Consider the following 24,939-nt stretch of genomic DNA (forward strand, 5'->3'; position numbering starts at 1 on the left):
CTTGTGAGGACCGCTAACATTTTATACCATACGTAGTGAGGACATTTTTGAGAAGTGAGGACCTTTTGGCCGGTCCTCACAATTTTTTCATTCTAACGGCTTCTAGAGGGTCTATTTATGCATCTGTTAAAGTTACAGAGAGGTCCTCACAAATGCACCCAAAATTATTTTTTGGTGTGTATTTTCATTTCACTCGGATACGCACACTTTTTACTCACTGTGTGTGTTTATGTTTGTGTGTGTGTGGTTAATGAGAGGAACAAGTTCATACCACAAAAAAAGTCAAATGATATTTTAACCAAATTCACTACAGGGGTGAGGACTTTGAATGTACCCATTCAGAAAGCTCACTTCTGCTGTTATTTCAGTTTCAAGTCCACTTTTTATTTCTTTGTTTTTAAAGAATTTGAAGTGGGAAATGGGGTGACATTTAGTGTTCAAATGGGACACTAGTTCTTCTCTAAACTTATCAGCAACGGTGGTCCTCACTCCTTATCTGGAGTTGTCCGGACGTCACAAAACCATTGAAACAGGAATGTGTGTGTGTGTTATGATGGGATTAGTGCTGCTATGTTAAAGCATCAATATGCGCTTGTGTGTCTCAGAGTATAATGAGCGTAAAATCAATGTGTACGCGTGATTGTGTAGATTGGTGTGCGAGTGTGTGTATGCTGGGGCAGCCAGGGGCATAGGGGGGGGGGGGGGCTTTGTGTGCATGGGTGTGTGAGTGTGTGAGCGTGTGTACGTGTTAAATAAGTGAGAGCGAAGCAGCTTCGGAGGGTGAATTTCTAAAGATGCTCCTTGTGATACCACCCCCCACTTCATGCACTACCCCTCTGTCCCCCCGATTCAGCAAGAAGGGTCAAATGTTATTCCCTCCTCGTTGTCACGGTTGCCAATCACCTCCCATTCTGTAGCAACTGTATCCATGGTAACGCAGGGATCCGGTTGCCAGGCACCCACGGCAATGCCTGCGATTGTTACATATTTATTTCATTCTATCTTTATCTATTTGTTCATTCCAAATGCGTGCGCACTGCTAGGGTGAATGCCAGCTACACACACATGTGCACATACGCACATGCAGACACACACACACACACACACACACACACACACACACACACACACACACACACACGCACACACAGCTCTCCTTTCTCCATCTTTTCTTTTTTTGCACACACACGTCCATGAACTTGATCTTTTTCTTCCTTTTGGAACCACGCTCGCATCTGCATATGGATGGGATGGACCTCACACACACACACACACACACACACACATATTCCTGTTTCAATGGTTTTGTGAAGTCCGGATAACTCCAGATAGGAAGTGAGGACCACTGTTGCTGATAAGTTTAGAGAAGAACTAGTGTTCCATTTGAACACTAAACGTCACCCCATTTCCCACTTCAAATTATTTAATAACAAAGCAATAAAAAGTGGGCTTGAAACTGAAATAACAGCAGGAGTGAGGTTTCTGAATGGCTACATTCAAAGTCCTCACCCCTGTGGTGAATTTGGTTAAAATATCATTTAACTTTTTATGGTATGAACGTTTTCCTCTCATTAACCACGCAAACACAAACATAAACACACACACAATGAGTAAAAAGTGTGTGTATCCAAGTGAAATGAAAATACACACCAAAAATCATTTTGGGTGAATTTGTGAGAACCTCTTTGAATCTTTAACAGATGCATATATAGACCCTCACTCACTTGTCAAAAATGTCCTCACTACATATGGTATAAAATGTTAGTAGTCCTCACAAGACTAGTCATACAAACACACGTATGGAGCGCCGGCGCCTCATCTGCATGTAGCACAGGTGTGAAACGTGATCTCGGGATAACAAAGAGTCATTATGGTGATCCTAATCTGAAGTCGGTTCTTCTCTTCTGGCCTTCTGTTTCCCTTCCTCTCAGAGGAGGAGCCGAGTGCTGATAAACACGAGGCCTAATGAGAGGGCACTTATTGCACTCTGATTTTAAGTCCGTCTCTAATCTCTAGTTTTAAGTCTTATTTAGTCAAAAATTATGTTTTATGGGGACCTGGGAATTGATTCATAATAACAATAATAATAATAATAATAATAAAAATACATTTAATTCATAAGCGCCTTTCAAAACTCTCAATGACTTTACAGTCACAGTATAGTAGGATTATTGTCTTTTTAATGGTTTCCTATGTGAAATTAATGTTTGGAAGACACACTTTTCGCCTTACACACACTTTCTGGGAACCAATTAAGTTTGTAAACTGAGGAATCACTGTATGTTCTGCTTGTGACCCCAAATCAACCGTCCGGCCCGTCTCGATATTGCATTTGCTCTTTGACTGTGACCTTAAACACAACAGCAAGCGCAACGGCCGAAAACCGCCGTCCTGTCGAGCGTGGTCATGTCTCGCCGCTATCGGGGGGGGGGGGGGGGGGGGGGTGTGTGTGTGTGTGTGTCCCCCCCCCCCCCCACGTGCACTTATTGTATTCCCCTCTTCAGCACGCACTCCGATAAGGGCATCCATCTGTCAAGCGGATGAACAAGCCAAGCTGAAAAGGTGTGTGATGCACGCTCGGAAAGGTTCTTACTTCCTGTCGAGGAGGCTTGGGAGGAGGGGCGTGGCCAGTTTGGGGTCCGCGAGTAGGCTCGGGTTCGTGGCGAGGACCGCTGACGCCGGCTTCCGCTCATCTACGCGTATTCTCAAGCAATAACATCGAACATCTGTATTATCAACCCAAGAATACCCGTAGTCGAGACGGGAGCTAATGGTCCGACCATCTTTTCTACACCCTTTTAGCACCCCAAATCAATTTTGGATTCTGACTGGAGAAAGCTGGAGTGAAGGGTGGGGAAACAGACCAGGTCCTGCAGGAAAGGGGGAAACAAAAAAAATCGTTAGTTTTTAACTCATTCACTGGTAGACGGTGTGCAAAAATGTGTCCACTCCAGTGCCAGGGTTTTTGTCATTGTCACTTCAATTCCAGGACCGACAGAATATTGCATTTTAGGACTACATAAACATTCGATACAGGGTTACAAACCTTACATTCTCTTATTTCATCAGAAAAAAAAGAGAGTTAATTCCTAAGTTATACGGATCTGGAGTTATCGGAGCTTGAAATGGGGGTGTTTGTTGAATTTTAGGACGACATCAACATTCAATGCATCATAACAAAACCGTACTCTTTTCTTTCATCTAAAAAAAAAGAGTTAATTCCTAAGTTATGTGGGTCTGGAGTTATCTGAGCTTGAAATGGGGGCTGCTAGACAAAATACAATACATCCATATTGATTTATATAGCGCTTTAACAACAGCTGAAGCTGTAGGAAAACGCTAACATGGACAAAATGCAAATGCTGCCCCGTTGTGGAAGGGAAAAAAACATTGACAGAGGTCTGACCAATGCTTTTTCTGCACCCCTGGCAAGAAAAAAACAAAACTCAAACACATTCGGGAATCATTGCGGTTTACATGGAAGGAACCATTTGAAATTTGGGTTTGAATTTTAGCTAGCATCATGGCACTTGACGTGCTTGATTTGAGTTCATACCTAAGTGGTATGAGTCTGGAGTTATGTGAGCTTGAAATGGGGGCGGATGTACACAATATAATACAATGCAAGACATACATATTGGTTGATATAGAGATTTCACAAAAGCTGAATTACTTTAATTTATTTTTAAACCTGTTGCTTGATTAACCCAGCTCCGTGATGCATTCAGGAACACTGGGAAATGCAAGTTCTCTTGTGGAGCACATTCAAAGACTTGCCGAATTCACCATTAACATCGCCGGCAATCGTCTGTGCACTCCCACAGAACCCCCCACTCCTCGATACCCCCCCCCCCCACCCCACCCTCTAAAGATACATCGCATCAATTATTCAACATATTTATCTATACAATCTGACGGCCTCTCCCCCCTTTCTTGAAAGCAAATTGCGGAAGAAGCTAATATCACTTTTGCCTCTGTGGCTCAAATCAACTCGCTAGAAAAGTCCATTGGGGGTTGAAAAGGGGAGGTGGCGGAATGTAGCAGGAGAGGCTGTAAACAATCACTTGACACTTAGCACTTGTATATATATATATATATATATATATATATATATATATATATATATATATATATATATATATATATATATATATATTTTTTTCTCATCTGTCAAGCTAAACGCAGGCTGTGAACTGAACGCATCTCCGCTCAGGGGTGGGGGTGAGGTTAGCGCGCCTTCAATGCATCAGTCGGGCCTTCTTTCGCGGAAGAGACAATGGCGGTAAATGTGAGACCTGTGGCGCTTTCACAATAGCAACAAATCACCGCTTCCCTCCCTGTCAGACGCTAGCAGCATGCATTTGCACGCTAACTCACACACACGCGCACACACACACATGCACGCGCGCACACACACACACAATTCCCAACATGCCCCCCCCCCCCGTATATTCCTTTTCCAATATTTTGCATGAGACACGCTGAGCTAGCCAATTATCAAACAGATGTCAATGGATGCCTTGCAATACTAAGGGGAGCCCAATTAGCGCACAGCTGTTTGTTTTTTTTCACCTTCTTTCACTCTCCTCTGCTCAAGCCCCTCTGAGGATACCCCCAACACACCTTCAGTACCACACTAAGCCCCCACCCCCACCCCCGCCCCTTTAAAAAAATATATCTCACCCTCCGCCAGTCACGTATACACTCAAGGCCTCGTCCACATGTGCACACGGAGTTAGCTTCAAAGCCAACACGTGGCTGTCAATCAACAGGGCGGGTCTTGTGTCTGTTGGGGGCGGGGGGAATCAGAACCAAGGATAGCTCCCAAAGGGAAAGCGACGGGCTTGCATTGTGATAATTCCTCCTCGTTTGGATCATGTGGACCACAGGTGTCAAAGTCAAGGCCCAGGGGCCAAATCTGGGCCGCCGCGTCATTTTATTCGGCCCGCGAACGCAAATCAAACTTGCGAAATTCCATGCTCATCTCTCCAGCTAGCTAGCGGGCTAGCTAGTGATCCAGGTAGATTGCAATGCAGGTAGCTAGCGATCCAGGTAGCTAGCGATCGGGCAAGCTAACAAGCAAACTGACTAGGTTTCTTTCTATTCAGCCAGGTGGCTAATCCATTACATTACAGGTGTCAAAGTCAAGGCTCGGGGGCCAAATCTGGCCCGCCACGTCATTTTATTCGGCCCGCGAAGGCAAATCAAACTTGTGAAATGTCACGATGCTTGCTAAAGTCCCAACCAAAATGGACATGCATCCAATGAAGATATATGAAGACGTGTTCCGGTGAACACGTCGTCGGCGTAGGTTGACTACTAGCGCGTGTGAAATACTGCAGTGCATGAATGCAGTGCCAACCAAGCTCTTCACTCCTCTTCATGTCTTCTTGTGTTTCTTTGGCTCGAAAGGAGGAGGGGGGGAGGGGGTGGCAATGTGGGGGGGGGGGGGGGGGGTCATAGAAAAAAACTGAAAAAGGCTCACGCTCACTCAACGCGTCCATGAAAGATGGAACTTCATGTCTCTCTTTTGCTGCTTGATCAATCGGAATTGGATCGACAAGGATTGACTTCAGAGAGTTCATGCTTGACAGTGCGTCGTGGACACCCCTCACGCGCACACACACACACAATTGATGTGGACGCACACAGCAATTGATTAGATATTTATTGGACTGTAAAGTGTCCTTGAGAGTTTTGAAAGGCGCTTATAAATGAAATTTATTATTATTATTATATCTGATTAAACTAATTTATTTATTTTAATAATAATAATACATTTGATTTCTTAGCACTTTTTTAATTTGCTATTTATTATATTTCTATATTTATTTTGATGTTGAATTATGAATAATTTTGATGAGCTGCCTTTCCAGCAGCTCATGTATTTCGTTTTTCTACTTCCATTCCTTTCATCATATTTATACGTGCTGTAGAAATGTAAATTTATCTAATCCATATACTGTGAAATAATATATTATATAAATATAAAAATAAATAAATATAAATAATGAAATACATAATAAATATATAATAAAGGCATATCCAATCCAATATAAATACATAAAAATAAATATAGTGTAGTTTAATCAGCTATAATATATAATAAAATACATGTCTATATAAATACAGTACACAAAAGTAAAAATAAATATAAATAGAATATATCATAAAATAAATATATCATCTCTTGTTTCTATACAGATATAAAATAAAATAGAAAAAAATCTATATTAATATAAATAAAAAAATACAATTATATGTAAAAAAACAAATCACAAAGTGAGGTCTGTACAAAAGTGAGGTCTGTACAAACAAGTATTCCCTGCAAATATGAGCAACAAGCGTCCGACACGAACGATGAGGAAAGACACACACACACACACACACACACACACACACACACACACACACACACACACACACACACACACACACACACGCGCGCGCGCAGAAATGAAAAAAAGGCCAGGCATCAATTGATGGTGTCCAAATAATGCCAGCAGCCACGGCATGCGATCCTTGTATGGCGCCTCCAAAAGGAACATGACGTGGGATGCGAGTGACGGCGCTTGGTATACTCACTCCATTGTTGCCAGACTATGCGCTTTTGCCCCCCCCGCTCGCTCAAGTCGACGACATTGTGGATTTTCTGCGAGATGTGGAAATCGCAGCGATGGAGGGCGACGCCCCCTCTCCGAGTCGCTCTTTTTTTTCTCTCTCTCCATCAGCCATTCATCTAAACACTCACGCACGTGAGCGCGCACGTACACCCCTGCAGGAGGAAAATGAAGGCAAAATGGAAAGATGGCGCGGGGGGGGGGGGTATCCAGGAGGCGGCGTTTGTCCATCGTGCAAATACAGTGATACCTTGGCTTACGAACTTCATTGGTTATCAGACAGTGTGGAAGGAACAACAATATCATCAGAACAGAAAGGTCCAAAGTAGCAAACAAAACCATGACAAGATTGAACAAACTTAACAAGTTGAAACATACAACACTGAATGGTCCGCGCCTGGAGTTCTTTTAATAATAATAATAATAATAAAAATAATACAGTGATACATTGGCTTGCGAATTGGCTTACAAACTTAATTGGTTCCCAGACAGAGTGTGTAAGGCGACAGGTGTGGATCCCAAAAATTAATTTCCCATAGGAAACCATTAAAATGAGAATAATCTGTTCCCAGGTCCCCATAAAACATAATTTTCTAATTTTCTAAGCCTTAAAACTACACAAAATATACTTTATTTTATGTATAATAAATGTGCTATGGTATTCTAATTAAAGAAATAAACTGTACTGTATAATAAAGTGGTTTTATTACCACGTGTCATAAAAAGACTTCCTTTCGCCTGTGCTATGACGATTGGAATTCTTTCCACATGAAATGCGAGCTAACATGTTAGCATTTGTATGCAAAATAGCCGCTCGACGTCAGACAGGAGAATTTTTTTTTGCTGTTTTGATGTCAATTTTTGGACCGTTTTCAAGGCGGGTTCACTTTGGAACTGTCAGCGGCGTCCTGAGTGAATTATGAAGTTGTCGCGCGCTGATAAAGACGTCAATAAATAAATATACAGTAGATACGCGTCCAGAAGAGAAAGTCATTTGAGGCTGCGCCCGTTCTTAGAAGCGCCACTCACAATTCTATTTGAGGTCGTCGGAAAGGGGATGTTGGGCAATAAGATTAATGAGCTGCTCGCCAGTTGTTGTTTTGTTTTTTCTTTTTGGTTAGTTCTGCTTGACGTTGTTTTTTTGTGTGTGTGTGCGATATCGGGAACGCGGAGACAAGGGCAAAGTGGAAATGATACAATATGCTTACAGCACATGAATGTTAAGGCGTCGCTGTCTGAAACCGAACACGCGCAAATGTATTCTTAATTGCATTTTAAATGTGACTCTTGGCCTGCGCTAGCATAAGCTAATAAATAACACAAAAGCAAAGCACCATTTATTCATTTATCTATTCATCCATCCAGTTATTCATTCATTCATTCATTCATTCATTCATTCATCCATTCATCCAGTTATTTATTTATTTTTAATGAGCTATTTGTGTATTAATTTATTTATATTTCATTCATTTAAGTATTTCTTTATCTATGTATTTGTTTATTTAATTTTAAATTTATCTATTTATTATTGATGTGTTCATTTATGTATTTATTGTATTTATTGACTTATTTGGTTTATTTGTTTATCAATTTATCTATTTATGGGCTTTTTGATTTATTGATTCATGAACTTATTTATTTATGTATTTATTTATTTATTTATTTATGGACTTAGTTCTTTATTGGTCTTTTTATTGATTGATCGATCGATCGATTGATTGATGGACGTATTTATTTATGGACTTTTTATTGATTAATTGATCAACTTGTTTATTTATTGAGTTATTAATTTATTTATGCACGTATTTCTTTATCTATTTCTTTATTTAATTAATTAATTTATCTATCTATCAATTTATTTATCTATCTATTTATGGACTTATTTATTTATTGATTAATTGATCTACTTATTTATTGACTTGTTAATTTATGTATGGCCTTATTTTTTTATTTGCCTATTTATTTATTATTTATGGAATTATTTATTCAGGGATTTATTTATTTATGGACTTATTTATTTATTCGTGGGTTTGTTTATTTATTGACTGGTTTATTTATTTTATTTGACAACTTCCTTTTCCATTCTGCATGCTCTTCAATCCCTTGGATGTGTGTCTTTGTCTAATTGTTTCATTTATCGTTCAAAGTGCTTGAAATCGGGGGAAAACATGCCTAAATGGATGCATGGCGGCGGAAAAATCAGCGTGTCAGCTGAGTGGCACCCCGACGCGTTTTCCCTCTCGGCGCCGATGTTGAAGCGATGCGTAGATTGACACGTCTGTCATTTTGGCGGCGAAACGTCGGGCGACGGACGGAGCGCTTTCATTGTTGCAAGAAGATTGGCCGATTAGTCCCCACAAATGAGCTTCGGGTTTTGAAAGGCGGCCTTCCTCATTTGGGAAGACAAAATGGCTTCGTCTGGAATGGGGAAAGGCGACATGTCAAATCTCTGTTTGCGTCAACATGTCATTTGGCTTTCACGCAACTTGACATTTTTCACGTTTCGCTGTTCCAAGACCGCAGACGCATTTCTTGCGTGTTCAACATACTTGGCCAATCAAGATGATTCCGATCCTGATAGCTAACAATAATAATAAGAATACATTTCATTTAGAAACGCCTTTCCAAACTCTCAAGGACACTTTATAGTCGCAGGATTTGTTTTTCTGCGGGTGAGCGGTGGCAGCAACACGACAAAAAAGTACCCAAAATGCATTGTGTGTCGCTTTCTCGATCAGGGGCGTTCCTGACGTGACGTCACGTCAGGAATCGTCCCTCAACTCAAAAACAAGGTGGTGTCGGTTGTCCTTTAAGAAGCGATTCATCGGGCAGTTCTTGTGTCGATTAATCGATTAATTCAAAGGAGAAAAAAAATGGTTTCAAATTGCCCATGCATAAAATCCATCCGCCTCGCCAACATAAATCTTGCCCACCCGTGACCCACGACCCGCCATCCATCCTCGTAAGCGTTACATCCGACCCCTTTTGTACACTTATCGCTTTCACCGATGCCCCGTGCTGAATAACGGCTGTCGCTATCGTCCTAATAACGTTACGGCTGCCGCCAGCGTGTGGAAAGGGGTCAGGGAGGCTAAAACCAGGGGGGTTCGGAGGTTTCCGTGTCAAGCGGTTGTCTAGGGGGGGGGGGGGGGGGTGAAAAGGAGGTAAAGGGGGAGGGGCCACTGCATCGCTAATGGCTTTTTAAAAAGGTTACAGCATGTCGCTCCCTCTTCATAATGGGGCCCAGGCTGTGCTGGAAATGAAATTTCCGGGAAAGATAATGCGAGGGAGTGAAGGGGATGTGGATGTCGGGGCTGCTGGCGGGGAGACGGGTGGGGGGCGGGGCGGGAGGTGGGGGGGGGGTGCTCACTACCTTGCGATTATATTCAAGTGAAAGAAAGAAAGAAAGAAAGATGGGTCCACTCCAGTGCCAGGGTTATCGTCATTGCAACACAATAGATAGCTCGCTAGCTATCTAGCTCGCTATCTATTAGTTATACGGCTATCTTCACTAAACCCGGACTAACTCAAATAGATAGCAAGCTAGCTAGCTATCATATATATTATTATATTATAGATAATCGCTAGCTACATAGAGAGATAGCTAGCTAGCTATGTAGCTGAAGCTGGAACAAAGCGCTAACATGGACAAAAGGGAAATGCTTCCCCCTAGTCGAAGGGGAAAAACATGGGTAGAGATGTGACACACGATTTATCGGCACCCAAGTATGAAAACCCCAAACACATTTGGGCACGTAACCCAGTGTTTATTTCTTTTTTTTAAAGCTAGCTATATAGCTATCTAGGTGGCTGGCTATCTGGCTGGCTAACTATTGGCTATATCTGTTAGCTATCTATTGGCTAGCTAGCTAGCTTTGCTATCTATGTGCTATTTGTGACTGTAAAGTGACCTTGAGAGTTTTGAAAGGCGCTTAGAAATGAAATTTATTATTATTATTCATATGGATGGCTCGCTATCTATCTGGATGGCTATCTAGATGGCTAGCAAGCTATCTATCTGTATATCTATTAGCTATATAGCTGGCTAGCTTTCTAGAGAGCTATCTATTAGCTAGCTCGCTTTCTATCTATTTGAGTAACTTCTGGGATGAGTGAACACTGGCGCGTGTGGCTGCCGCTGCTCACACTCAAAAAACTTATCCTGTGACTGTAAAGTGACCTTGAGAGTTTTGAAAGGCGCTTAGAAATTAAATGTATTATTATTATTATTATTATTATTATTATTATTATTATTATTATTATTATTATGGCGCTCCACGTCATGATTTTCAATTGCCAAATATATATTCGAAGAATGGCGGCGAATGAGTTCATGGAGGCCACACCCGGGCCAAACTATCCAAACAAACATCCCCTCTTCAAGCTTGAACCTCCTTTTGCAGTTTTGGAGAGCCAAATATATTAATTACCCCCCCCCCCCCATTTTCGATTGGCTAAGTGTAATTGCTGGCCATGTTGGAGGAAGCCTTTAAGCGCTCGACATTCCGTTCTTGTCGACGTAGCACAATCGCCTTCATGCTGCAGAAATACTTTCCATTTATTTCACACCCTCTGCACCCAACACAAAATCAATAACTGGGTCGGGGGGGTTACGTGCTGCTGATATATTTCTTTATGACTGATATCCCATAGTTGACCAGCAGATGTCTGTGCTTTATTTTTCTTCACATGAATAATAATCCATTTCATTTCATTCATTCAGTCATGAGCGTCTTTCAAAACTCCCAAGGTAACTTTACAGTCACAGGATATTTTTTTTTTCTGCGGGTGAGCAGCGGCAGCCACACGCGCCAGCGTTCACTCAACCCGGACGTAACTCAGATAGAAAGCTAGCTACCTACCTAATACGTAGCTAATAGATAACTAGCCAAACAGCTAACTAGATAGCCAGATAGGTAACAGATAGCCTCCCAGCTAGCCAGATAGCTAATAGATAGCAACGAGCTAGGTAGCAATGAGCAAAATTGCAATTTGAGGCAAGAAAAAAAAATACAAATGAAATAGCTGAGATAGCCAGCCAGCTAATGGATAGCTAGCTCGATAGATTAAAAAAAGAAATGGGGGAGGGGGTGCATAATTTTTTTTTTATAATACATTTCATTTCTAAGCGCCTTTCAAAACTCTCAAGGTCACTTTACAGTCACTGCTTATATGTTTTTCTGCGGGTGAGCAGCGGCAGCCACACGCGCCAGCGTTCACTCAACCCGGAAATAACTCAAATAGATAGAAAGCTAGCGGCTCAGGAGAAAGACAATAAGAGCAGAGGTCTATAGCTCTTGCAATGAACAAATATTTCTCATTATCATCATTATCATCACTATCATTATTATCATTATTATCATTCTAAAGATGGAGGACACTGATTCGCTGTGGCGTCCCCTAGAAGGGAATAGCTGAAAGGAAAAGATCATTATCATGATTATCATGATTATCTTCGTTATCTTTTATCATCATGATTTGTGGTCTGTGTATAAATCCCGGAGTTGTCAAAGAAAGACGGTAGAGCCGCAGCCGTGAAAAAAAAGTCCATGTTGTTTTAGCTTCTGCGATGTTTCAGACAAAGCGTGATGACATCTTGTTAGATTGGCAGCTGCGTACTAATTGAGGTAATCGTAGCGCAATACAAATACTTGAGAGGTACATTTAATGATGCCTCTGTTTTTGTAATTAACTTTTGACATGTCGATTTACTCTTAAAAACAGCCGAAGCTTTAGATAGCCGTGTACGTACGTGATTGCAAAATAGATTTCAAATATCGAGAATTAATGCCTATTTATGAGGGAAGCACAACAGTCGTCAGTGACTGTAATGAAAATAAATAAACAAATACATAAAACATTACTTTTCGATTGCCATGGCAACTTCATATCACCATTATAGCGCCAGGCCAGGCCAGGCATGGCACTTGTCAAAAAAATAAAAAAGTAATAAATAATAATAATAAAATGCTCACCATGTCAATGGTCCAGCAGTAACCAGAAATATGGACGAAGTACAGCGCCATCTTTTGGAGGCAACCTGAAAATACATTGAGAGTCCAAGGGCTAAGTTTCTAGAACAATAACAATAATATCAATAATAACAACAATAATAATCATCATCAACTAATAATAATCAGCATCATAATCATACAATTCATTTATAAGCGCCTTTCAAAACTCTCAGGGTCACTTTACAGTCACAGGATAAGTTTTTCTGCGGGTGAGCTGCGGCAGCCACACGCACCAGCGTTCACTCAACCCGGACTGAGCGCTTTTCCGGTTTCAAAAGTTAGCAGGTTTGTTAATATGAAAAAATAGATAGAAAGTGAGCTAGCTAATAGTCATCATATAGTGCCGATCAAAAAATGTTTTTGTCATTTTAATAAAATGACAAAAAAAAAAAAAAATATTTCAACTATCGGACCCTGGAATTCAAAAACCTTTGAGATGTATGCAAAAAATACAAATAAAACACTGACGTCATTTCTCTCGTTGCGTTTTTTTTTTTATTGTTCCCATCGCACATTTCCGACAAAACAGTGGTTTTCAGATCAAGAAAGAAAGAAAAAAAAAAGAACCCTTAAAGGACAACCGACACCTCCGGACAAGTTGTGTCCATAATTTGTACAATGGCTTCAAATGACTTCGACTGAGCGTATTTTACAAAGATTCTACCGCATATTAAAGCTATATTTTACCTTTTAAGACTCGTGCTTAATATTCCGGAAGTCCAAAAGTCAAAATGGTCGTAAGTTGAAATCCATTCAAAATGTTGAATAGAGACTCGGAGGCTAAATGTCGTTATCAACCATCAATGTCGTAATAATAATAATAATAATAATAATAATAATAATAATAATAATAATAATAATAATAATAATAAATTTCATTTATAAGCGCCTTTCAAAACTCTCAAGGTCACTTTATAGTCACGATAAGTTTTTCCCGCTCCTGTGATCACGCCACCATCGACCTAATAAATACATTTTTTTCCCTAGTCAAGCCAGGAAGTGAGTTTTGCCGAAATATATGATTCTCAATACAAAAAAAGAAATAAAATATATACAACATGATACAGCTTTCAGTGTCAAAAAAATGGATTAAAATATGGGAAGAAAACACGTCTAGATTTAAAAACATGCGTACGTGTTTGTGCTCAAATTCTCCAGCAGAGGGAAACGTTACACAAGTAAAATAATCATGAAAAATAGAATTAGAGAGGGGGCGTGTCCGAAAAAAAGGGGGCGGGGGATGTCAATAAAAGTTAGTCAAATTCGTGTGCATGTCGCGGAGAAAAAAAATGGCGACAAGAGTTAAGTTACAGTGCATGATTGTATATTAAAAAAAGTAGAAATGACGTGAAAAAAGATTCTTGAAAAACAAAAAAAATGAAAGTTCAGGTAGTTCCTTGGCGGGGGACGAGGGGGGGGTCACCAAGGTCACTCCCGAAAAAAATAATCTTGCCTATCGGTTCCCGAGGCGTTTTTTTTTTGTGTGCGCTAGCCGTCTAAACCTGCGTGGAATAGGAGCGGGGCAGCGTAGCGTAGCGCCGCGCCGAATGCGCCGCACAGGTCCCGTCCGGACTCGACTGGAAATGAAGCGAGACGGCGTGGGGGCATCGGCTTCGGCGGGGAACCGATAGGGCTGATGGTCATGTGATCTCGCTGAACCCTGACCCCCCTGGAGTCTGCAGGGGGAAAAAGAGGGGGTGGGGGGAGAGAGAAGAGAGAGGAAAGCCCAGAGAAGGATCATCAAGAGAGATGCTCATGGATGGGAGGTGGACGGTGAGGAAGAGGGGGTGACCGGGGTGGCTCGTGGTTATTTTGGGGTGGGGGCGGGGTGGCCACAAAACGCAAAAAAATGGCAATAGAAGAAGTGAGATAACGTCCATGTTGCTTAGAAGGGTTGAACGTAGGTGTTGTAGTGGGGAGGGGGAGAGCAAAGTGACGGATGCTGATGGGGGGGGGGGGGGAGACAAAAGGGGGACAGATTGAGAGGAAAGAGGCAAGGTGGGAGACACAGGAAAACAGGCAATCAGGTACAAGTGACGGACCACAAAGGACGCCGGGCATTTTACGAGTGGGGGGTGTGGAGGAGGGGGTGGAATCCCACCAATGGGAAGCTTGCAAGGGGACGAAAACTTTTGCAATTTGTCAGTCCGTCGGAGGTTTGAACACATTCTTAAAAAAAAAAAATCAGAAGATATCATTTTTTCCAGTGTATAAGGCGCACCGGAGTATAAGCTGCACACCCAATGAATGGTATATTTTCAAACTTTGTCCATATATAAGGCGCACTGACCTATAAGGCGCACCTTCAATGAATGAAAAAAATGTTCCATATATAATATAGAAATATATACTGTATTTTTCGGTGTATGAGGCGCACCGGATTATAAGGCACACCCCTGATAAATTGTGGATTTTCAAACGGTGCCCATATATAAGGCGCACGGGACTATAAGGCACACCTTTAATGAATGAAAAAAGTGTTGCAAATGTAATACAGAAATATGTAATATAGAATTTAGAAAAGGTAAATAAAACGACTTCATTATACAGTACAGTTTATTTCTTTAATTATAATACCATAGCACATTTATTATACATAAAATAAGGTATATTTTGTGTAGTTTTAAGGCTTATTTACCAGAAAATTATGTTTTATGGGGACATGAGAACGGATTATTTTCATTTTAATGGTTTCCCATGGGAAAATAATTTTTGGGATACACACTTTTCGCCTTACACACTCTGGGAACCAATTAAGTTTGTAAGCCAAGGTATCACTGTAAGAAAAACGCGCAACGGGTTTTATTCCGATCTCTTCCCAAAATGGAAGCGCAACGCATTTCACGCCCGTCGAACAAATCCCAACCAGACATTTTTTGTTGCCATCGGCCCGACGGCGCAACAGAATTTACGCATTCGCTTTTGTTTGTCGTGTGCGGTTGGGGATTTCGTGCATGCGTGCATGTGTGGGGTTGTTTGATGGGGGGAGGGGTCTTCAAACATGGCCGAGGGACTCTTACCTGAGGGCCACTTAACTTTTCCAGTGGACTCTCCACACACGGCAGCGTCATGACGGGCATCGGCGGCGCGGAATCGCCACACTGGGGCGATTGCAGAGAAGGTCTCGGTGGCATCTGCTGGAAGTTGTTGATCACACAAGTCACCTGCAGGAAGAATTCCAAAGAGAAAACACGCATTTCAACAACAGGATGGAAGGCCGACATACGCGGTGCATGTCACTCCTGGGCCTTCAGTAGTGCTATGTCTGAATCACTCCACAGCTGCGAGTGTGGTGTGATTTACTAGGGTGGCATTGGCCAGGAATTAACTTGTGACTCGAAAAAACTGGAGAAATACTGTCATTAAACTGTTCGAATATTTACTATGAACGTGTGGATTCATGATAACCTCATAAAATCTCTATATTATTTGATATTTTTGCTAGTTTCTGAACTGTATACACAATAAATTTGCTTATGGCTAGCTAGCTCGTTGGCTGGCTATTATTCAAACTCAAACTCAAATAGATAGAAAGTTTGAGAGCTAGCTAACAGATAGCTAATAGATAGCCAGCTAGACAGTTAGCTAACTAACTAGATAGCCATATAGCTAATAGATAGCCAGCTACATAGCTAGATAGCCAGCCAGATAGCTAGTAGATAGCAAATAGATAGCACGTCTGGAAGCAGCAAAATGAGGCAAAAACAATGAAAGGAAGCTGAAAGACAATTTGGAATCATTAGTCTGTGATTCAGATATTTTTAGGCCAGCAGAGAAGGCCTTGCAGGCCCCAACAGTTCTTTTTGTCAACAATAACGAACATGTAAATATCATGCCGGAAATATTAAGATGACTCATTTTGTATGGTGTTACGTTGCCGGATTCACACTAGCTAGTTTTCTATCTATTTGATTTACTTCCGGGTTTTTTTTTTTTCATTCTTCTCAACTGCAATTTTCTCCATCGTGAGGCAACAAATGGTATTCTTATTTGATCTTACCAGAAAGATAGCGATGGCGGCGCCGGTGAAGAATCCCGCCAGGACATCAGCCCAGTGGTTGCGATATTCAGCCACCCTGATCACGCCGACGATCATCGCCAGGCACAACAAAGTGAAACTGACGGTGGGCTTTGTCAGACGCGTCCCCTTGGTCTTCAACACCAGCGTCACGTACATCTTGGCGAGGAAAACAAAAGCGGTGAAATCTGCGGTTGGTCGCGGAAAGCGTCATCTTGAAGGCCTGCTGGCTCTTTACAAGCAAGTTTGAAGCAAAGTCAATATTTTGATTCATTTTCGGCTCTTTTAAGTGAACGACAGATCCTAATATTGAGCTGGTTGTAGTACATTCGTAATTCAATTTACATATAATATGAAATTATTTTTAATAGTAAATTAATTTAAGTAACAAAAAAAAACTGATGAGCCATTTCAGAGCCAAATGAGCCGAGCCAAAAGAGCCGAGCCAAAAGAGCTGGCTGCTCAAAAAGAGCCAGAATCCCATCACTAGCTTAGCTTGTTAGCCGAACGCCACCGCGAGCGACGCATCCACCTACCACGGTGTACACGGCGGAGTAGACGCTGAGCGCCGCGTCCTTGGAAGGGAAAGATTTGCGGGCAGATAAAATCACGAGAGGGTTTCCCGTGCAGGCTCGGCGATCTGTGATGTATTGCGTGCCGGATTGGCAGCCCAGCGCCGTGTAGTTTGGTCGGCATGCCGACAGGAAGTGAGGAGTCTGGTTGCCCGTCACCACCTGACCGGCGTTGGCGAAGATGCTCGTCGTCAGCAGGCCAAAGGCGTAGACGCCTGGATTCAGATCAATCGGGATGGATTATGATCAATCGGGATAGATGGCAGAAATCAGCACAGCTGTTGTCCAATGATGGTTTCGCACCGCCTGAATCTGATTTTTCTGTCGAATGAATACATTGGGGAGTAGCACTGTTAGCTATTTGCTATCTATTATATATCTGGCTGGCTAGCTATAGGCTATCTATTAGCTAGCTAGCTTTCTGTCTATTAGAGTTACTTCTGGGTTGAGTGAACGCTGGCGTGTGTGGCTACCGCTACTCACCCACAGAAAAACGTATCTGTGACACGCGACAGCTTTCACTCAACTCGGAAGTAATTCAAACAGATCGAAAGCTAGCTAGCTAGTAGATAGCTCATAGCCAGCTAGCTAATATATAGGAAGCTAGCAGATAGCTAATCGCTAGATAGCTAATAGCTACATAGCTAGCCAGCTATATAGAAAATGGATTCACTGCCATTCGGGAATGGAAAAGCATGACGTAGAATGCCATTCTCAAATTTGTTCAGGTTTCGTTTTTTTTCTTGCGAGGAGGTGCCGATAAAGCGCTAGTCAGACCTCTGGCAATGTTTTTTCCCTCCTGGAGTGGACGGACATGGTAGTTCACCTAAGAAGCGGATGATGCGTCTCAGCAGAGGGTTGAAGTAGCAGCAATCTGCCGTGACGATCGTCTTCTCTTGGCTTCCCTCCGCCTTGGTGAAGAAAGACAACAATTCTCCCACCACAATCTGGAGAGACAAAAAAAATAATAAAATATATAATAATAATAATAATAATAATAATAAGAAGAAGAAGAAGAAGAAGAAGAAGAAGAAGAAGAAGAAGAAAGAACATATTTCATTTATAAGCACCTTTCAAAACTCTCAAGGTCACAGTCACGTAATTTTTTCCTGCAGGTGAGCAGCGGCAGCCATTCGCGCCAGCGTTCACTCTATCCGTAAACAGTTACCGTATTTTCCGGACTATAAGGTGCACCGGATTATAAGGTGCACCTTCAACAAATGACATATTAAAAAAAATCATATACAGGTAACATCTGACTTACGACCAGCTTGATTTACGACCACCCGTACTTACGACCATGACCTCCAGACCTTATTCAAAAAAATATATTCTACGCCTAGCACCGCAACGCGCTAGCAGGCCGGCAACGTGTATGACAATTTTGGCCAGCCAGCATGTCACACACTTGCACAGCAATCTACTGCGTGATGGCACCAGAGTTTGCAAGTCATTCAACATTTGGAATGGATTTCGACGTCCGACCATTTTGACTTACGACCGTTTGGTCAGAACGAAACTCGGTCGTAAGTCGGATGTTACCTGTATAGGGCAGGGCAGACGTTATTTCAGACACTGTCAATAAGCCCAACTGTTACCGTAAAGGCGGGAACGGCGGTGACAAACGAGTAGATGAGGACGGGGGGGATCTTGCCGACGTGTTCCGGTCCGGGGTAGGGCTTGGAGAAGGTTTTGTCGTTGCAGAAGAACCCTTGGATGTGTATGGGGAAGGTGTCCGTGAACTCCAAGTAGTAAGCCAGAAGAAGCGTCCCGGCCATGATCACCAGCTGGAAATACAACATTAGCGCTCTGTTAGAAGAAAGAAAGAAATCTACCGCTAACCTCGCCTTATACAACCGCCTCACTCTACCACGATTGGCCAGCGCGATGGAAAAGGTCACCTTGGTCAGGAGTCTGCCATATGGGGTGGGTGGGATGGCCATTTTTCCATGACGACGCCTGGCAAAAAACGTTCTGTCGCAGATACAACGTAGTCACACGGCTAACTGCCATAACTCTGTCTTTCTTTCATTTTTGTGACGTTACCGTATTACCGTATTTTCCAGTGTACAAGGAAACATTTCTGACCCTGAGGCTTATATGCCCGTTGGAGTGCCTTATATGGGAAGTCATATTGAGTCACAACAGGTCTCGCAACGACTGTCAGCAGCCACCCACTCCAATAGAAGTATTGCGCCTTATATTTGGAAAACTTCGTTAGCTTACAAACTTCATTGGTCAGAAACTTAATTGGCCAGAAAGCGTGTGTAAGATGAAAAGTTCGCCTTCCAAACATTTATTTCCCATAAGAAACCATTAAAATGACAATAATCCGTTCCCAGTTCCCCATAAAAAGATAATTCTCTACTAAATAAGCCTTAAAGGACAACCGACACCATTTTTTTTGTTTCCTAACTGACATCAGAAAAACGTTTTACAAATAATATGACAGTTGAGTTGTGCCTCTGCGTGGATATATTATATTCATAGTCAATATTTTTGGTGTTTGCGCACACTGCCCCTCCGACTGTCCTTCAAATTTCACGTTCACACTTTTCTACAGTGCCTGAAAGCGGTGACGGTGAAATGTGTGCCAGGTGAAAATAATACGCACTTTATCCCATAAAAATATCAACACGATTCCAAAATATGACAATATCTGCATACTTCATAAGTTATTAACAAATCCCCATTATAAGACTCATACTACACACCAGTTCGTCCCCCAAAAAAATTAAATATCAGGTGTTTACTCAGGTGTGTTTCCTCCCCGAAAACAAAATGGAGGCAACATGCAAAACAAGATGGCCGAATGGGAAAGGTTGTAAGTTGTGATTAGGGCGCGGCCAATCAAAGGATTCACAAAGAGGAAGAAAACAGATAGGGAATGGCTCCATCTGATCTGTTTCCATGGTAACTGCTCATGACGGTGGATGGGTGCGTGTGTGCGTGTGTATATGTTTGTATGACTAGTCTTGTGAGGCCCACTAACATTTTATCCTATCCGTCGTGAGGACATTTTTGACAAGTGAGGACCTTTTGGTCGGTCCTCACAAGTCTTTCGTTCTAAAGGCTTCTAGAGGGTCTATATATGCATCTGTTAAAGTTTCAGAAAGGTCCTCACAAATTCACCCAAAATGATGTTTTGGTGTGTATTTTCATTTCACTTGAATACACATTCTTTTTACTCACTATCTGTGTTTGTGTGTGTGTGTGTGTGTATGTGGTTAATAAGAGGAAAAAGTTCATACCACAAGAAGTAAAACAATAATTTAACCAAATTTACTACAGAGGTGAGGACTTTGAATGTACCCATTCAGAAACCTCACTCCTGCTGTTATTTCAATTTCAAGTCCATTTTTTATTTCTTTGTTTTTAAAGAAGTTTAAGTGGGAAATGGGGTGACATTTAGTCTTCAAATGGGACACTAGTTCTTCTCTGAACTTATCAGCAACGGTGGTCCTCACTCCTTATCTGGAGTTATCCGGACCTCACAAAATCGTTGAAAAAGGAATGTGTGTGTGTTCTCATTTACACCTCCAGGTGGGGACATCAACCTGACTGCACACAGATCGGCGGGCACTCATGTACCCGTGGGGACTGTGTGTGTGTGTGTGTGTGTGTGTCCCATTAGCATTGAATACGAGTAGTGTGCTTTAATGACTGCTGTTCTATCTTTGCCCTTTCTGTAACCATGTTTGGATTGTCATGTTTTGACCGAATCATCATTCATAACTTATTTACCTCGACAAATATGAAACAGGGGACAATGAAGCTGCTTCTCTTCACACCCGGTTTCTTCTTCTTCTCCGTCGCCGCCATGCCACCTGTTACGTTTCTTTGAGCCCGCCTGGTCTCGGCTCTCCACCTCCCGGTCTGCAAGTCAAGAACACAAAGTTAGTCCAGCTGTAAAACAAAAAATAAACAAAAATAAAAATCTCTCGCTTAAATACCGTTTAAGGCAGGGGTGTCAGAGTCGTTTTTTGCTGCGGGCCACATTGTAGATATGGTTTCCTCTCGAGGGCCGTTATGAATTTGGGGAAGCCATTAGAATGTTTAAATCCCTTCAAATATTACATACAGAGCGCTAAATAAAATAATTAATAACTAGTTTTCAAATCTGAAGTCAAGAAAAATGACTTATTGTGGTTTACATCCAAAAATATGACATTTTGGTTAGGATTTTAGCAAGTATAATGGACAAGTTCACAAGTTTGATTTGCTTTCGCGGGCCGGATTTGGCCCCCGGGCCTTGACTTTGACACCTGTGGTTTAAGGCGATCAAGGACATCTGCCTAATTGTACACTTGTTGTACTACAAAAAACAGCGACCGATCACTTTGAAAATGGTTCGCTGATTTTCGGCAACCGCTATCGTATTTGATTCTATCACTGATCGCTTTAGCCTTGCCAGATACTTTGCACACTGTCACCCAGTTGTTCCTGAGGGGTAACACTTACGTTAGGGAGTGCCTCACAAGACGCGAATGGGTCGGTGGGAGCAATTGTGTTTTGGGAAAAACTGCTCCGGTGGCTTTGATCGTCTTTTTCAAAAAGGAGTCGCGGGACAGTTCTAATTGGAATAATATTCATCATAACGTTGGGTATTCCCAGATGGTGGACTCTCCTACTCGTGGCGTGGTTGGATTTTCTTTCTTTCTCAAGTTTGTTTTGCCTGTAATGTACCATACTTGGACCTTCTACCAAATACAAGCAGTCCAAAACAAAGTAGCCCCATATTTGCACAAATGTATCATAACCCTGCCGTCCCTTATACAATTGTGGTTGAGACTTTACATCTGCTCATCACGGACACGTCTTGTCAATTTTTGGCTTTGATACAATCGATCTGGATACTTTCACAACAGTTGTTATATGGACAAAGTTTGAAAAGACCCAAAATACCCAAACCGAAATTGCTTTGGGAACGGGGTCAAAGCAAACCACAGACGGGGACAGTTGAGTCGAGGACACAAGCATGCCAGCTGAAGGACATGGGGGGGTCACAGAGCAGTCTTCCACGCTGCTCCGGGCTTCCCAGTCCAAGCGTAGCGATGCGGACCGCCATATGGCCTCTCTTCGGGCCGCGTGGTCCAAACGCGGCGCCACAGGACAGCGCGCTGCTACGTCATTTTAGCTAACTGACGCAGCCGTGTGGTTGGCACAGCGCCGCTTCATGCCACTTCAACCTCGCCATACGATTCACGTGTCGTGGCAAGAGAGCCCTGCTACAGACAAATCCTCCAAATACACTGAGTGTTGAATAGGCAAAACCGGATTTTCCGAAGCACACACGGAGTCGGCATCTCCAGTGCCGGAGGCATCGTGGGTCTTTAGATCTCCCTCTCCTGAACGAGGGAATCCTCCCTTCACTCCCCCCACCCTTTCCTCCCTCCTCTTTCCCGACTTACCTCCGGTACGTCGTTGCTAGGCTGGCGGTTGCCCTGGCGCCGGGTCCTTACGCGCTGACCATGTCTGATCTAACGTTGACGATGTCAAAGCGTCCTGACGAATCTGTCCTTGACCCGTCTGCTTCTCAAACGGCGAGACGAAGAGGAGGCGGCGGACTCACGCGGTCCGTCTACTCTGCTGCATCCTCGCTGGTGACGGCTAACGACTTGAACGGTCCAAACGACCTCCCCGCGCGATACTTGGTCTGACGCAGCGACAGAGCAGATGTAAACATAGAGAGAAGCAAGGCATGTCCGTGCGGCGGAAAGAGTGCCGATTCATGTGCGCCAAAGACTGAGCGAGAGGGAGGGAATGCGTTATGTGTGTCAGCTCATTTGTATTCAAGACTTGCGTTGCCTCTACTCCCCTGGTTTTCCTCTGTCCAGCCCTCCACCCCCCTGCGTGCTTCCTCACTCTTGTCTTTTTTTTCCTCCTCCCATCGCACTGACTTCCTTTCCTCCAGCCTCGTAGCGAATGTCGTGAGAAACCAAGAGGACGCTAACCTGCCCACCGCCCCTAAACATGAATACAAAGCGGGAGAGACGCAGCAGACTAAGGAGCCATCGGGTTTATTTATCTACGGGATTGTCGTGAAAGTCGGCGAGATTTCGTCGCAACGTTGTGGAGATGAAAAATCCGCTTGATCGGGGGATGTTATAGTTTGTAAAACCCGGGGTGACTGTCCCATGGGTCAACACACTTAAAGTGCAACATATGCATAAATCAAAGCATTCCCGGCAAACTTGATTCCGACGTCCGCCTTTCCCTTACGGTTCTGCCACTGAACACGTCTCATTTCAATTATTCACATCGTCGATTTTGTGTCAGTATGACATTAGATGTGCACTCATGCAAGATTTAGCTGACCAAGATAAAGCTTCAGTTGAGAACAGGGTTCATCTCAAATTTACATTCGGGCCGTCACCATTTTTGACGCCGGAATGACTCGGATGTCTCCCAAAACACAGTGACAGGCTAAAAAAACGTTCCTTTGGCTGACAGAGCGGAGCAGTCGTCGCAACATTTCACGCATGACCAACCCTGAGAGACCACATCAGCGCACGGCTTGCAACGCGAAGCCCGTCGCATGAACTGCACCGATGCGCACGTTTACCGGACCTTGTTTTGAAGCAAGGTCGCGGCGGTTGCGCCAGACTCGGGCCTGCAATGCAAATCGAGGCCCAGTGAAAAGAATTTTGCGATGGATCCATCTTTAATCTGCTTTTAGGACATCGTTTTATGCCCGTGTAAAAGGATGTGGGCACGCCCATGAGGAAACATGCCCTAGACACACGTGGGCCAGATCATTAAAACGGCGATGTTAGCAGGTGCGCCTCTCTTTTTTACAGTCCTAGGGAAATGAATTCCATCTCATGTTATTTTTTTTTCTTTCCTGGGCCACAGTTTGCTAATTTCCCCTCCCCATTTACACGGAATCCAGTTAAAATGCGCCGAGGCCCGCAATAAAACCTTCTGGTAGAAGGAAATGATGCATGTTATTGTGAACGCACCAGATGGGGCCTCGAACGTGAGTGAAGAGCAACAATCTCGACAGCAATCCTCATTGATTATCAAGAATTTCGCAGTGTGAGAAGGGGCAGCTAATTTATCTGAAATGACTCCAGAGTGCAGTCACAAATTCGATTTTGCTCCAGTTTCTGCTGGGGTGGAGGGAGTTCCCTCGAACGGTGCGCCTACCATGCGTTATCATCAGCGGACGACAAAGTACATTATGAGATAACGACATTGGATTTTGACGACACACAAGTTTAGGGGTTTCCGGCTTAGGGGTTTGGGGTTTTCAAGGCTTAGGAGTTGCTAGCCCTGGGGTTTCAGGGTTATGGTTTTCAGGATTAGGGTTTTCAGGCTTAAGGTTTTAGGGGTTTCAGGCTTTGGGGTTTTAAAACATTAGGGATTTTCAGGCACACATCTAACCCGAGAAGATCTTCAGTAGTTGACCTCAGAACAACCTGAGTGTCCCTGTCATACTACTACTACTTATGGAATGCCACGCAGAGCTCTGGCTGTTGAATTAATACCAATATATTTATGAATATATATCAGTCCAGAAATGATAGCCCCTCTGGAGAACTGTTTTGGTACACATTCTTCATTTTAGCATGGTCACAAGTTCATCTCGACAAGATGCTTTAGGACAGTGGTTCTTAAACTGGGTTCCATCGAACCCTAGGGTTTCGGTGACTCGGTCTCAGGGATTCGGTGGGATCCTCCGCCGCAGAGGTCCACCCCTCAGTCTGTAGTTA

The 24,939-nt window shown here is 42.9% G+C and overlaps 1 protein-coding gene across 3 annotated transcripts in view; it reads right to left on the reverse strand.

The window, feature by feature from the left end:
- Nucleotides 1-8,631: 8,631 nt before the first annotated feature.
- Nucleotides 8,632-24,939, reverse strand: part of plppr2a (phospholipid phosphatase related 2a) — a 56,644-nt gene continuing 40,336 nt past the window's right edge. The window contains exons 3-10 of one of the 3 annotated variants that reach the window (XM_089017869.1): nt 20,969-21,100; nt 18,823-19,011; nt 18,051-18,171; nt 17,189-17,439; nt 16,635-16,811; nt 15,655-15,798; nt 12,596-12,660; nt 8,632-9,038 (exon numbers count right to left, since the gene is read on the reverse strand). In XM_089017869.1, coding sequence (XP_088873995.1) covers nt 9,038; nt 12,596-12,660; nt 15,655-15,798; nt 16,635-16,811; nt 17,189-17,439; nt 18,051-18,171; nt 18,823-19,011; nt 20,969-21,100 — 1,080 coding nt within the window. In that variant the 3' untranslated portion in view covers nt 8,632-9,037. Of the gene's footprint in view, nt 9,039-12,595; nt 12,661-14,132; nt 14,311-14,441; nt 14,577-15,654; nt 15,799-16,634; nt 16,812-17,188; nt 17,440-18,050; nt 18,172-18,822; nt 19,012-20,968; nt 21,101-24,939 lie in introns of those variants that run through there. The other 2 variants (XM_089017871.1, XM_089017870.1) reach the window with 2 other exon arrangements.

Source organism: Hippocampus bargibanti, linkage group LG17, assembly GCF_051943395.1.
Source record: "Hippocampus bargibanti isolate YZ-2025 linkage group LG17, ASM5194339v1, whole genome shotgun sequence".
Lineage (NCBI taxonomy): Eukaryota > Metazoa > Chordata > Actinopteri > Syngnathiformes > Syngnathidae > Hippocampus > Hippocampus bargibanti.